This window comes from Pleurodeles waltl, chromosome 8, assembly GCF_031143425.1.
Source record: "Pleurodeles waltl isolate 20211129_DDA chromosome 8, aPleWal1.hap1.20221129, whole genome shotgun sequence".
NCBI lineage: Eukaryota > Metazoa > Chordata > Amphibia > Caudata > Salamandridae > Pleurodeles > Pleurodeles waltl.
The window spans coordinates 420,631,436-420,647,416 of record NC_090447.1 but is presented as its reverse complement, the minus strand read 5'-3'; the positions used below and the strand labels follow the sequence as shown (position 1 = coordinate 420,647,416).

Below are 15,981 nucleotides of genomic sequence, written 5' to 3'. Positions count from 1 at the left end.
GTACTGGGCACTGGCCATTACTGATTATCGAGCTACGTAATGGCTTCACTGAAACCTATGTTGTTTGGTATCAAACAACCCATCCTAATAAATCCATACTAATGCCCTAATTGGATTTAATATGACATGCACCCAGAGGGAACCTTAGCAGTGCCCCCTGAAAACCTATGAGTCCTCTAGTGTGCTGGCTGACTGGTATCGACCAGCCTGCCACCACAGATGAGTTTCTGCCCCTGCAGAGGTGAGAGTCCATTCTCTCAGAGGCCAGAAACAATGCCTGCTCCAGAGTAAGGTTTTATCACTTCCTCCAGCAGGATGGCTAGTGCATCTGCATCCCAAGACCAGAGACTTCAAACCCCCTACTGCCTTTAATATGCAATCCAGACTTTCTTCTGACATAGGAGAGGCCACCCCATGAGGCCTGTTTTACACCAGGACAGGAGGGAAATTAGCTATGCTAGGAGATGTGTTGCACTACCAGACTAGTCACACCCCTAAGCTGGGCAGCCTGATGTTCTCCACAAAGGAAGGTTTCCTACATCTTGTTTTTGGTGGACTTAAAAATTCTGGTACAGAGTTATGCCCACTCCCCCAACAAGTGGTCATATAGGGGGTGTAGTCAACCCAGGGGTAGATAGCCCATTGGCTACTATCCTACACTACCCTAAACACCCCTAAATCTAGTATTTAGGTGGCCCCCTGACACCAAGACCTTGGATTCGACTGACTAAAGAAGAAGGACCAAGAAGAGCCGACCAGCACGAGAACTGTGGACAGGTTTTGGACTTTTGGTGCCAAACCTTGCCTATCTGCTGCTGTCCCAACAATCGTCCGGATCCGACTCGTGCTGCAGCTGTACCTCTTCCAAAAGCCTAGGAAAGGTGCTAGCACTTCGCCAACCAGCCAGCATCTCCCTTGGGATGGAGTAGCCACACCCCTGCAACCACAGACTGCAACTTCCAGTTCACCAAACTGCTGACCACTGGGTCCACCTATGCAGCAGTTACCCAGGTCACCATGCTTCAGAAGGACAAACCTGTCTCCCCACCAGGTTTGGAGATGCTAAGCCTGCCAGGGGTCACTCTGCACCAATACCCAGGAGCAGTTGCAAGCACCAAGGCTTGTTTGTGACAGGACCAGACGCCACCACTGCTAGAGACAACCTGAACACCGAGGGACGATGGAAGCGACAAGGCTGACCACAAGTGTGGCCCTATTTGTTTTTCTTCCTCCCTCTGCAGCTCTAGGTAAGACCCGTGAGTGCCTTCGATGCACAGGACCAGCTGACTAAAACCCTCTGCTCCCGAGCTCCCAAGCTGGGGTCCATGAATATCGACTGTGTCCCCTTGCTCCCAGGACCATCCCGAACAGAGCCACCTGTTAGGAGCTCCCAGACGTGTCCCCAAGTCTCCTTCGGCAGGCTGTTTCTTGGTGACCACTTCACTAACTGTGCAGTGCGCAAAGCACTTGAACCGTCCTACACCTCTGCACCCTGATCCTTCAGTCTAGGTAAAACATAACTGCTAGTGGTTATTGTTACATTGGCCCCTTAGCACCCTAAGACCTAAAAGGGACCCCAAAATACCTTTGCAAATGCCTGTATGCAGCTCATTTTCTTTTTCCATTGAAAAGCATTACTTTATAAAAGCACATTTGTGATTTACTTACCTCAGTGTGCAAAGAAATGTTATGAAGAGTACTTACCTAACTCTGAAGATTTTTGGTGTCTAAAATAATATAAAAAGTGTTATTTTTCTAAAACTGGTCTCGAGTTTCTTCTTGAGTGTGTGTGTGTGTGTGTGTGTGTGTCAGTTAGTGATCCTGTGGATTCAACAAATGCTTAGCATAACTGGTCTCCCACACTACTACAAAGAGAGCATTTAGGGTTAGCACTTCAACCTCTGTCAGCCAATAAGGGTTGCCTGTACTATCTGCATAGTGTACCCCTACGTGTGGTACACTACATAGATAGCCAGTTTCCGAAGAAGGCTGCTTTCATTCAGAGAAGACTTAAGATCATTTTCCTCTGTTACAGGAAACAGGAGTGTTGCCTATTAGTAGGGCTGAAAATACAATGGGACTGCGTTGATAGGAGGGCATATTTTTCAGATGAAAGCTTGACAATGGACTACTTGTCGGTTATCAGGGACTAGCCGTACTAGCTTATCATCCTTGGAACCTCGGGACCTGGGGAACGGTGCATGCAGGGGGAGTAGAGGAGTTCTCGTCCACCTTTCGTGCCTCGCGAGCTATTATTGTCTGCATGTTGAACTGTAAAAATGGGGACTGCATCCTTTGTGCAGCCCGTGAAACTGATGCAGCCCATTTTGAAAATCATCATATTGCTATCTATCCAGACTATACCAATAAGGACTAGGGTCTAGGAAGGGCTTTCTGGAAGTGAAAGCCAAGCTACGGTCAGTGGGCCTTCCCTACCTGCTCTTATACCTGGCCCGGTTAAGACTCTTGTCTGAGGGCAAGTCCCACTTTTTTGACACACCAGAAGATGTCTGGAAGTGGTTGGACGTCTGGGACAAGGTGCCTAGGGAGAGAGCAGGCACGTGGCACTCCCAGGCCAGAACTGCACAAGGGGCTCATAGCCCAGATTGAAGGCCCATGTGGGAGTCTACATTGGATCGATCCCCGTCCCCCGGAGGAGAAAGCCCAATGCGAATTGTGATACAGGGAGATGGTATCCATGTGCCGCAGGATGCTGTATCTATTGCTAGGAGGTGGGGAGGGGGTTTCATCACAGGCCCCAGTACCTACTATGAACGTGGGTGACTCTGTTGTTAAAATGCAGCCTCCTGCAGTTATATTATGTTGAGACACTACTCTTTTTTTTTTTTTTTTTCTAGGTCGTATTACATTCTGATGTGTTAACTCTGTAATGCCTAATGTGAATAGATACTATGTGAGGGGCTGGGGATGCTTTTCCCACATATTGTGGTAGGCCATGGTTGTGGGACTAGGGGGTTAGGCTGTTGGACCTGATAGCGTGGATATTTCTGGATTTGCAGTATGAGTTTAAGTTGTTTTAGTATCTAGTCTGGATGGTTGGTGTTGAATTGTCCTGCGCTCTTGACAGTTATAGGGTGCATGTTATTTGCAGTGCCGGTGTGGAGCTGAGTACTTATTTGCACTGGCTGCAATCCTTCAGGGTGGCACGTGATGTGACCGATCCCCAGGAAAGGGCGTTGTAAGACTGCATGGCTGACTGTATGTTTATCTTACCTTGTAATGTTAGATGCCTGAGAAGTTACGCCAAGAGATACAGCATCCATTCATTCCTCAGTAGGCACAAGGTACATATAGCGTGCTTACAAGAGACCCACTTGTCAGTGGGGGAGTCACATAAACTAGGGAAGAAATTGAGAGGCCAATTGTTCTCAGCTGTATATTCCTCATATGCTAGAGGGGTTGCCTTTTGGATTGCACCGGAGTCCCATTTAAGCACACCTATAGCCAGGCAGACATTGAGAGGCGTTCTTTCCTACTCCAGGGTGTGCTAGATGGCAAGGATATTACGATCTTCAATGTATATGCTCCTACTATCGCCAGTGGGCACTTCTTTGAATGAATGCAGGGTCTCCTGGAGGGCAGTGTGGGAGCCCCGATGATCTAGGCACAAGATTATCATTGTTTCATTAGTGACGACATGGATCGCTGTCCACATAAGCAGGGTACTAAACCTTTGATGACCGTCTCCCTCAACGCGGTCATGCGCAACTTGGGTTTTAGTGATGGTTGGCGTGTGCTTCACCCTAGGGATCAGGAATACGCTTGTCAGTCCTGAACTCATGACACCTATAGTCACCTGGATCGCATATTGGTAGCTGATTTGGACTTAGAAAACTTTGTCAGAGTGACACACTGGAGACGGTTCCTCTCTGATCACACACCAGTGCTGCTTTGCATGCAGTGGGGCAATATAAGATGCTGTGTGAGAAACTGGCAAATGCCCCCGACAGTGTCCTAAAATCACAGATTTAAATTGCTGCATTTTAATTTTCTGGACTGTACTACCGTGAAGCCCATTCGTCTGAACAGAATTGACCCCTCCAAAGAGGCCATAGGTGCACGAAGCGGTGAGTTGGAGGCAAACTTCTTGCATCTAGCCTGGGACTGTGCTGGGATCCAGGGATTTTGGAGGGAAGTGATTCCTAGGACTACAAGAGCCACCAGAATAGTGATCCCTCTGACTCGATGGCTTGTCTCCTAGTTGTGGTTAAAAAAACACAAAGGGCAGAAACTGTTGTGCAGGGTCCCCAAACTTGCTGTCTTATTGGCCAAAAGGAGGGTAGCCATTGGCTTGATGGGAACCTAGGTCGTCAGTAATTAATGTGTGGCGGCAGAATCTCCTTGAATGGGAAGTGGCCGAGGAGACCCACACGCACCAAACTCGCACAGATGAAGGCGCTATGGATGCGAGTGCAGCATGGGGGCACCTCCTGGATAACTTTAACGATGCTCTGAAACTGGCTCCAGTGATGAGGGGTAAAATGTGATGGTCTCCGAGTTAATTCATTACTGAAATGTCAGCCAAGTGTGTATTGATGTATTTTTTACCATGTGCCTGATTTAATGACTTGATTTAAGTACTGCACTTGTGGTCTTACTGAGGGCCCCTGCCCTTAGTTGTAATTAAGATTTTTACTACTTCCAATGCCATGACGTGTTTATGGTACATCTCCTGCAATGTACTGGGTTGGGATCTTGCACTGCTCAAAGTTCAGTATGTGTTTAATGAAACTCAGTAAAATGAAGTTTTAAAACAAAGAAACTGAGGGTTATGTCTTTCTTTGCTAAATAGTTTTTGACATTAGTTTTATTAGTTTTCAAATACAGCTAAATATGGTTCATGTATAATACTGACTGCATGTATTGCAACATACGCTTAATATGATTTTCAGATGAACCCATTATCATGTTACACGTTATGAGCTAGGGCAAGTGACTAACATGATTGTGCAAAAGTGCATACATTGTGAATATTGGTAATCCATGCAGTTATGGGAACAAGAGAGCTACAGTAAGCCACAATGATATATTGTGTAATTGATTCCTGCTTAATCTGCTTTTTGTCTAGGTCATTGCTATGATTAAAGGACTGCAGGTGCTCATGGGAAGGATGGAGAGTGTTTTCAACCATGCTATCCGCCACACAATTTACGCTGCCCTTCAGGACTTTGCACAGGTCACTTTGCGAGAACCCCTACGGCAAGCCATAAAGAAGAAGAAAAATGTAATTCAGAGGTCAGTGTGTATATTTGTCTTGAATGGCATTTTCTTACATATCTATTAATTTCGAACCAGTATGTATCCATACAACCAGTCCACCAACTGAAAGTATATATCATTCAGAGAAATAAATGAAAGATCTTCCTTTGTTCCAGGTGTTAATAAGCCCTAGTTTGAATCCTATGTATGATCCTTCATTCTTCTTGGATAAAGAATCAATAATTATCCTATGAAAGTGTGTACATAGTTTTGTATAAAGATGAAAAGATACTTTGTATGATCTCTGTGTATATATGTATATATGTTCGATGGCATGTGTAGCTGCAGATACACATGCTATGCATACGTCTGCCATCTAGTGTTGGGCTTGGAGTGTTACAAGTTGTTTTTCTTCGAAGAAGTGTTTTTGAGTCACAGGATCGAGTGACTCCTCCTCTTTGGCTTCATTGCGCATGGGCATCGACTCCATGTTAGATTGTTTTCTTTCCGCCATCGGGTTCAGACGTGTTTCCTTTCGCTCCAATAGTTCGATTCGGAAAAGCTTGAAAACTCTTCATTTCTCGTCGGTATTGTTTCGATCGCGTTACACCTTCGATCGACACTTCCGTACTGTTGAAACAAACATCTTTATTCGCCCTTGGAGCACGCGCGTGCCCAACTCGGGCCTGGTCGGGCCGACCGCGTGGAAGCCTCATGGATTGGACTCCATTCCGATTCTGTCCTCGGTGCCACGCTAAATTCCCTTATACGGACCAACACATCATCTATAATCTCTGCCTTTCCCCCGACCATCTGGAAGAAAATTGCGAGGCCTGCAGATACTTCCGGTTGAAAAAGACACTCCGGGACAGAGGAGTACGGAGATTCGAGATGGCATCAAAAAGCACTGAACATCTCGACATCGAAGAGGAAGAAATCATGCAGACCGCAGTCTCCGTTCGAGGATCCGACTCCGACCAGGATTCTGAGGAGGATAGACCGGTCACGGCAGGACAGCACGTGAGTACGCCTGCCCCTGTGTCATCTAAGCCCAAACATACGGCCTAGGGGACACCACTGCTGGAAGGCCATGGCTCGACCCGAAAGAAAACGCTCAGTGACCAACCCACCAGCTCGGCACCGAAGAAGGCCATTCCTCCAAAGGCATCGGACTCGAGCCAAAGCTCCATCTCCGAACCGAGCAAACACCGCTCTTCGAGTCTGAATCTCGAAAATCATTTTTGGATCCGAGACCATCCTCAACCCCATCTTTTTCGATACCGAAGAAACCAGCTTCGGAGCCGAAAAAACTTAGTTATACTGAGGAGCATGGACTTTCAAAAGCACTTAGAGAAAGCCAAAAATCTACTGAGGAGGACTCCAGAATGCAACCAATCATGGAAGCAATGGATGAAAGGCAAGCCAGGATTCATGTCCATAAAGAAAGTGGCAGAATCTTAACTGCACCTCCTCCAAAACCAAAGAGGAAATTAGCCTTTCAGGAGGAATTGGACACTACACAGCCTCCATCTAAAGTGCCAAAAGCAAAGGAGAGACCTCCACCTCCTCAGTTTTCTCCTCCTCACTCTCCACATCTACATATCTCTCCTCCTATCAGTCCTACACCTATGCTGTCACCATCACACTCATGTGATTCGCAGCAGGACAATGTGGATCCTTGGGATCTTTATGATCCAGACCCCATTCCAGACAATAACCCAGATTGCTATCCCTCTAAGCCTTCACCACCAGAGGATAGTACAGGCTACACTCGAGCAATAGCTAGGGCGGCCACATATCATAATGTCACCATGCATACTGAGCCATTAGAGGATGATTTCTTATTTAATGCACACTCCTCCATGCATGCAACATATCAGTCGCTTCATGTGCTCCCTGGCATGCTAAAACATGCTGACCAAATATTTATCGAGCCTATAAAGGCAAAAATAATTACTCCTAGGGTGGAGAAAAAATATAAGCCACCTCCTTCTGATCCTGTCTATATTACCCAACAACTACCTCCAGACTCAGTAGTGGTAAGCACTGCCAGGAAGAGGGCAAACTCGCAGTCGTCAGGTGATGCACCCCGACCAGACAAAGAGAGTAGGAAGTTTGATGCTGCAGGGAAGAGGGTGGCATCTCAGGCAGCCAATCAATGGAGAATAGCCAATTCACAGGTGTTGTTGGCTAGATATGACAGGGCCCACTGGGACGAGATGAAAGATATAATCCAGCATCTCCCCAAAGAACAGCAAAAGAGGGCATAGCAGATAGTGGAGGAAGTGCAAGCCATCACTAACAATCAAATTAGGTCGGCCCTAGACTCTGCAGATACAACAGCCAGAACCATCAACACTGCTGTAACCATAAGGAGACATGCATGGCTCAGGTCCTCAGGATTCAAACCTGAAATCCAACAGGCAGTGTTGAATATGCCATTCAACCAAAAACAGCTTCACAGCCCAGAGGTCGACACTGCTATAGAAAAAATGCGGAAGGATTCAGACACCGCAAAAGCCATGGGTGCACTATACACCACACAATACAGGGGATCCTTTCGTAAACCCCATTTTAGAGGTGGATTTAGAGCCCAGACTGCAGAGGCATCCACATCACAGCCAAAGCCGGCCTACCAACCTCAATACCAACGAGGTGGTTTCAAAAGCACTTATAGAGGCCAGTACTCCAGAGGCAGGGGAAAATATCAAACACCAAAACAAGCCTCACAACAAAGTAAACAGTGACTTGTGCCATTCCTTTCCAATCCACACCTCCCCTGTGGGGGAAGACTGCAAAAGTTCCACAACAATTGGCTAAACATTACCACAGACAACTGGGTATTATCAATTATCCGCAATGGCTGTTGCCTAGAATTGAAACAAACTCCACCAAACATTCCACCAAAACCACACAGGCTGTCCACAGACCATATCACTCTGTTACAGGAAGAAGTCAAATCTCTATTACTCAAACAAGCAATAGAAGCCGTGCCACAAAATCAAGTAGGGACTGGAGTTTACTCACTGTATTTCCTCATTCCCAAAAAGAATGGCACCTTAAGGCCAATATTAGATCTCAGAACCGTCAATCTTTACATCCTGTCAGAACACTTTCATATGGTAAACCTACAAGATGTTATCCCACTACTTCAGCAACATGATTTCATGGCAACATTAGACCTCAAAGATGCGTTTTTTCACATACCATCCATCCTGCACACAGAAAATATATCAGGTTTGTCATTCAAGGAAAGCACTATCAGTTCAAAGTGTTACCCTTTGGAATACCAACAGCTCCAAGGGTATTCACAAAGTGCCCAGCGTTAGTCGCAGCCTACCTAAGAAGACAACACATACATGTCTTTCCATATCTAGACGATTGGCTAATAAAAATCAAACAGTCATACACAGTGTCAAAACCATGCGCATTATGTAATACAAACCCCGCACACGCTAGGGTTCTCAATAAACTACCAAAAGTCACTACTACAGCTTGCGCAAATACAACAGTATTTAGGGGGCACTAAATACTCAAAAAGCGGTTGCAGGTCCAAATTCGCAGAGAATACAAGTATCCCACAATATATTGGCACAAATACAGACAGGTCAACAGTATACTGTCAATTTTTTTCAGGAAAGTATTAGGTATGATGTCATCATGTATTGTAATTGTTCCAAATGCAAGACTAAACATGCGGCCCTTGCAACAGTGCCTTGCACAACAATGGTCACAAGCACAGGGTCAACTTCAAGATCTAGTGTTGATAGACCGCCAAACATACATGTCCCTTCAGTGGTGGAATTCCACAAATCTAAACAAAGGGCGGCCATTTCAAGACCTTGTGCCTCAGACCATAATTACAACAAATGCATCAATGATTGGCTGGGGAGCTCACCTCAACAATCACAACATTCAAAGACAATGGGATGCCCAACACAAACAGCTACACATAAATCACTTAAAGCTGTTAGCTGTCTTCCTAGCACTCAAAGCTTTTCAGCCTCTCCTTATTCACAAGAAGGTCCTGATCAATACAGACAACATGACCACCATGTATTACCTAAACAAACAAGGAGGGACACATTTGTCTGAACTCTCCCTCCTAACTCAAAAAATTTGGAAATGGGCAATACACAACCAAATTCACCTGGTAACACAATACATTCCAGGGATACACAACCAATTAGCGGATGATCTCAACAGAAATAATCAACAGACACACAAGTGGGAGATTCACCCTCAAGTACTTCAAAAATACTTTCAACAATGGGGAACACCAGACATAGAGCTGTTCGCCACTAGCGAAAACACAAAATGCCAAAACTTTGCATCCAGATACCCACAGATTGGTCGGATATTTGCTTACGATTTCCCCCCTCTCCCACTCATACCATTTCTAATCAACAAATTGCGTCAAAACACTACTAGACCTATCAGTAGTACCACACTCCAAACTCCCAAACAGACCAGATCTGTTGACACAAAACAAAGGGCAGATCAGGCACCCAAATCCCAACACACTCAATCTAGTGATTTGGCTCCTGAGGTCATAGAATTTGGGTACTTACAACTACCAACTGAATGTATGGAAGTAATTAAGCAAGCAAGAAAACCCACTACCAGACAGTGCTATGCTAACAAATGGAAAATATTTGTATATTACTGCCAATCTAAACAAATTGCCCCTCTTTCAGCATCAATACAAGATATTGTATGCTATTTACTTAATTTACAAAAATCAAATTTAGCGTTCTCTTCCATAAAAATACATCTCACTGCAATTTCCGCATATTTGCAAAATATACAGCACAGCTCTTTATTTAGAGTACCTGTTATCAAAGCCTTCATGGAAGGCTTAAAACGCATCATTCCACCCAGAACACCTCCTTTTCCTTTATGGAATTTAAACATATTTCTTATGCGACTTATGGGCCCACCATTTGAACCTATGCACTCATGTCAAATGCAATTCTTAACATGGAAGGTTGCCGTTCGATGGCATCTGTCGCTGTAGATACGCATGTTCTGCAATAGCTCGCCATCTGGTGTTGGGCCGGAGTGTTACAAGTTGTTTTTGTTCGAAGAAGTCTTTCGAGTCACGGGACCGAGTGACTCCTCCTTTTGTCTCCATTGCGCATGGGCGTCGACTCCATCTTCGATTGTTTTTTTTCCGCCATCGGGTTCGGACGTGTTCCTGTCGCTCCGAGTTTCGGAACGGAAAATTAGCTAATTTCGGAAGATTTTCGTCGGTATTGTTGCGTTCGGGATCGGCGTACTTAGATTTCACACCGCATCGAAGATCGAAGAGCTCCGGTGCCCTTCGGGGTAGTTTTTCGATCCTCCGTCGGGGCCTGGTCGGCCCGACCGCGTGCTGAAGAACGCCGATGGAACGGACCCCGTTTCGTTTCTGCCCCAAATGCCACAATAAATACCCCTACACAGACCAACACTTGGTCTGCAACCTGTGCCTGTCACCTGAGCACAGCGAAGACACCTGCGAGGCCTGTCGTGCGTTCCGGTCCCGAAAAACACTCCGAGACCGTCGAGCCAGAAGACTTCAAATGGCGTCCGCACCGACAGCCCAACGGGAGTTCGAGGAACAGGAAGAAGAAGGTACCTTCTCGTTCCAAGACTCAGACTCCGAAGGATTCGACGACACACAAACCGTGAGTAAGACGTCGAAAACCACACAAAGAAACATTTACAAGGCCCAGGGGACGCCACTGCCACCAGGCCATGGCTCCACCCATAAATTCGGTGACCGACCGTCGGCACCGAAAAAGGCCAAAACAGTGCCGAGATCGTCCGACTCCGGTCGAGACACCGGCACGCAGCCTTCTCGGGACCGAGAAAGTGCTGGAGACAAGCCTCGACACCGAGATGCCGGTGTGGACACGGCTCGACGCCGAGACAGCGGCACCGAAACAGATCGACGCCGAGAGGTTTCGGCCCCGAAAAGGAAAAAAGTCACCTCGGAGCCGAAAAAACACGCAGACAAAGTTTCGACGCCGAAACAAACTGCAAGCGACCCAGCTTCAGGCTCTTATACAGAAGAGCACTCGCTAACCTCCCAAATGCAAAAGCATAGGTTTGAGGAAGAGCTACAAGCAACTGATGTGGACCATACGCAAAAGCGTATCTTCATTCAGCAGGGGACAGGAAAAATAAGCACCCTTCCCCCCATTAGGAGAAAGAGAAGGTTGGAGTTCCAGACGGAGCAAGCACCACAACCAAAAGTGGTTAAAAGAATTACACCACCACCCTCTCCTCCGCCCGTGATTAACGTTTCACCAGCACAAACTCCATCTCACTCCCCAGCTCACACCACCATGAGCCAGGGTGACCAAGATCAGGACGCATGGGACCTATACGACGCCCCAGTGTCAGATAACAGCCCGGAGGCCTACCCTACAAAGCCATCTCCACCAGAAGACAGCACCGCGTACTCTCAGGTGGTGGCTAGAGCAGCACAATTTCATAACGTAAGCCTCCACTCAGAACAGGTCGAGGATGATTTCTTGTTCAACACACTCTCCTCCACCCACAGCTCCTACCAAAGCCTGCCTATGCTCCCTGGTATGCTCCGGCACGCAAAAGACATATTTAAGGAGCCGGTCAAAAGTAGGGCAATCACACCAAGGGTGGAAAAGAAGTATAAGCCGCCTCCTACGGACCCGGTTTTCATCACTACACAGCTGCCACCAGACTCTGTTGTTGTAGGAGCAGCTAGGAAAAGGGCCAACTCTCACACATCTGGAGATGCACCACCCCCAGATAAAGAAAGCCGCAAGTTCGATGCAGCTGGTAAAAGAGTCGCAGCACAAGCTGCAAACCAGTGGCGCATCGCGAACTCCCAGGCACTACTTGCGCGCTATGACAGAGCCCACTGGGACGAGATGCAACATCTCATTCAACATCTGCCCAAGGACTTCCAAAATAGGGCGAAACAAGTGGTTGAGGAGGGACAGACCATCTCCAACAACCAGATACGTTCCTCCATGGACGCTGCAGATACAGCTGCACGGACAATTAATACATCTGTAACTATCAGACGGCATGCATGGCTCCGAACGTCTGGATTTAAACCAGAGATTCAACAAGCAGTTCTCAATATGCCTTTTAATGAAAAAGAACTGTTCGGTCCAGAAGTGGACACAGCGATTGAGAAACTCAAAAAAGATACGGACACTGCCAAAGCCATGGGCGCACTCTACTCCCCGCAGAGCAGAGGGAATTACAGCACATTCCGTAAAACGCCCTTTCGAGGGGGGTTTCGGGGTCAAAGCACACAAGCCAGCACCTCACAAGCAACACCGTCCACTTACCAGGGACAGTATAGAGGAGGTTTTCGGGGACAATATAGAGGAGGGCAATTCCCTAGAAATAGAGGAAGATTTCAAAGCCCCAAAACCCCTACTACTAAACAATGACTCACATGTCACTCACCCCCTCCACACAACACCAGTGGGGGGAAGAATAGGTCATTATTACAAAGCATGGGAGGAAATCACTACAGACACTTGGGTTCTAGCAATTATCCAACATGGTTATTGCATAGAATTTCTACAATTCCCTCCAAACATACCACCAAAAGCACAAAATTTAACAACACACCATTCCAATCTCCTGGAGATAGAAGTGCAGGCACTATTGCAAAAGAATGCAATCGAATTAGTGCCAGACACACAAATAAACACAGGAGTTTACTCACTGTACTTTCTGATACCAAAGAAGGACGAAACGCTCAGACCAATCCTAGACCTCAGAGTAGTGAACACTTTCATCAAATCAGACCACTTCCACATGGTCACACTACAAGAAGTATTGCCATTGCTAAAACTACACGACTACATGGCAACTTTAGACCTCAAGGATGCTTATTTCCATATACCAATACACCCATCGCACAGGAAATACCTAAGGTTTGTATTCAAAGGAATACATTACCAATTCAAGGTACTGCCTTTCGGATTAACAACCGCACCAAGAGTCTTTACCAAATGTCTACCGGTAGTCGCTGCACACATAAGAAGGCAGCAAATACATGTGTTCCCATATTTGGACGACTGGCTAATCAAGGCCCATTCTTCATACAGTGCTCAAATCACACAAATCAGATCATACAAACCCTCTTCAAACTCGGGTTCACCGTCAATTTCACAAAATCCAAAATTCTGCCACGCAAGGTACAACAATACCTGGGAGCCATAATAGACACATCAAAGGGAGTAGCCACTCCAAGTCCACAAAGAATTCAAAATTTCAACACCATCATACAACGCATGTATCCAACACAAAAGATACAGGCAAAGATGGTATTACAACTCCTAGGCATGATGTCATCATGCATAGCCATTGTCCCAAACGCAAGACTGCACATGAGGCCCTTACAACAATGCCTAGCATCACAGTGGTCTCAAGCACAGGGTCACCTTCTAGATCTGGTGTTAATAGACCGCCAAACTTACCTCTCGCTTCTGTGGTGGAACAACATAAATTTAAACAAAGGGCGGCCTTTCCAAGACCCAGTGCCACAATACGTAATAACAACAGATGCTTCCATGACAGGGTGGGGAGCACACCTCGGTCAACACAGCATACAAGGACAATGGAACGTACATCAAACAAAACTGCATATCAATCACCTAGAACTTCTAGCAGTTTTTCAAGCACTAAAAGCTTTCCAACCAATAATAGTTCACAAATACATTCTCGTCAAAACAAACAACATGACAACAATGTATTATCTAAACAAGCAGGGAGGGACGCACTCCACGCAGTTAAGCCTGCTAGCACAAAAAATTTGGCATTGGGCAATTCACAACCAAATTCGCCTAATTGCACAGTTTATACCAGGGATACAAAATCAACTCGCAGACAATCTCTCTCGAGATCACCAACAGGTCCACGAATGGGAAATTCACCCCCAAATTCTGAACACTTATTTCAAACTCTGGGGAACACCTCAGATAGACTTGTTTGCAACAAGGGAGAACGCAAAATGCCAAAACTTCGCATCCAGGTACCCACACAAACAATCCCAAGGCAATGCCCTATGGATGAACTGGTCAGGGATATTTGCTTACGCTTTTCCTCCTCTCCCTCTCCTTCCTTACCTGGTAAACAAACTCAGTCAAAGCAAACTCAAACTCATATTGATAGCACCAACTTGGGCAAGGCAACCCTGGTACACAACGCTGCTAGACCTATCAGTGGTACCCTGCATCAAATTGCCCAACAGGCCAGATCTGTTGACACAGCACAACCAAAAGATCAGACACCCAGATCCAGCATCGCTGAATCTAGCAATCTGGCTCCTGAAATCCTAGAATTCGGGCACTTACAACTTACCCAAGAATGTATGGAAGTCATAAAACAAGCAAGAAGGCCATCCACCAGGCACTGCTATGCAAGTAAATGGAAGAGGTTTGTTTGCTACTGCCATATTAATCAAATACAACCATTACACACAACTCCAGAACATGTAGTGGGTTACTTGCTTCACTTACAAAAATCTAACCTAGCTTTCTCTTCCATTAAGATTCACCTTGCAGCAATATCTGCATACCTGCAGACTACCTATTCAACTTCCCTATATAAAATACCAGTCATTAAAGCATTCATGGAGGGCCTTAGGAGAATTATACCACCAAGAACACCACCTGTTCCTTCATGGAACCTAAATGTTGTCCTAACTAGACTTATGGGTCCACCTTTTGAACCCATGCACTCCTGCGACATACAGTTCCTAACCTGGAAGGTGGCATTTCTCATCGCCATTACTTCCCTGAGAAGAGTAAGCGAGATTCAGGCGTTTACTATACAAGAACCTTTTATACAACTACACAAAAATAAAGTCGTCCTAAGGACCAATCCTAAATTTTTGCCAAAGGTTATTTCACCGTTCCATCTAAATCAAACAGTGGAACTTCCAGTGTTCTTTCCACAGCCAGATACCGTAGCTGAAAGGGCACTACATACATTAGATGTCAAAAGAGCATTGATGTATTACATTGACAGAACAAAAAACATCAGAAAGACTAAACAACTCTTTATTGCATTTCAAAAACCTCACGCAGGAAACCCAATTTCAAAACAAGGTATAGCCAGATGGATAGTTAAATGCATCCAAATCTGCTACCTTAAAGCTAAACGACAGCTGCCCATTACACCAAGGGCACACTCAACCAGAAAGAAAGGTGCTACCATGGCCTTTCTAGGAAACATCCCAATGCAAGAAATATGTAAGGCAGCCACATGGTCTACGCCTCACACATTCACCAAGCACTACTGTGTAGACGTGTTATCCGCACAACAAGCCACAGTAGGTCAAGCCGTATTAAGAACATTATTTCAGACTACTTCCACTCCTACAGGCTGATCCACCGCTTTTGGGGAAATAACTGCTTACTAGTCTATGCAGAACATGCGTATCTACAGCGACAGATGCCATCGAACTGAAAATGTCACTTACCCAGTGTAGGAAGTTGGCTCTGTATGTGCTATTTCAAAGTAAGGAATAGCATGCACAGAGTCCAAGGGTTCCCCTTAGAGGTAAAATAGTGGTAAAAATAGATAATACTAATGCTCTATTTTGTGGTAGTGTGGTCGAGCAGTAGGCTTATCCAAGGAGTAGTGTTAAGCATTTGTTGTACATACACATAGACAATAAATGAGGTACACACACTCAGAGACAAATCCAGCCAATAGGTTTTTATATAGAAAAATATCTTTTCTTAGTTTATTTTAAGAACCACA

General features: G+C 45.8%; 1 protein-coding gene across 2 annotated transcripts in view; it reads left to right on the top strand.

Annotated features, from left to right (window-relative positions):
* The window catches only part of CYFIP1 (cytoplasmic FMR1 interacting protein 1), a 546,797-nt gene that overhangs the window by 136,213 nt on the left and 394,603 nt on the right, over window positions 1–15,981 (top strand). For both annotated transcript variants that reach the window (XM_069204288.1, XM_069204289.1), the window contains exon 14: window positions 5,090–5,256. In XM_069204288.1, coding sequence (XP_069060389.1) covers window positions 5,090–5,256 — 167 coding nt within the window. The remainder of the gene's footprint in view (window positions 1–5,089; window positions 5,257–15,981) is intronic.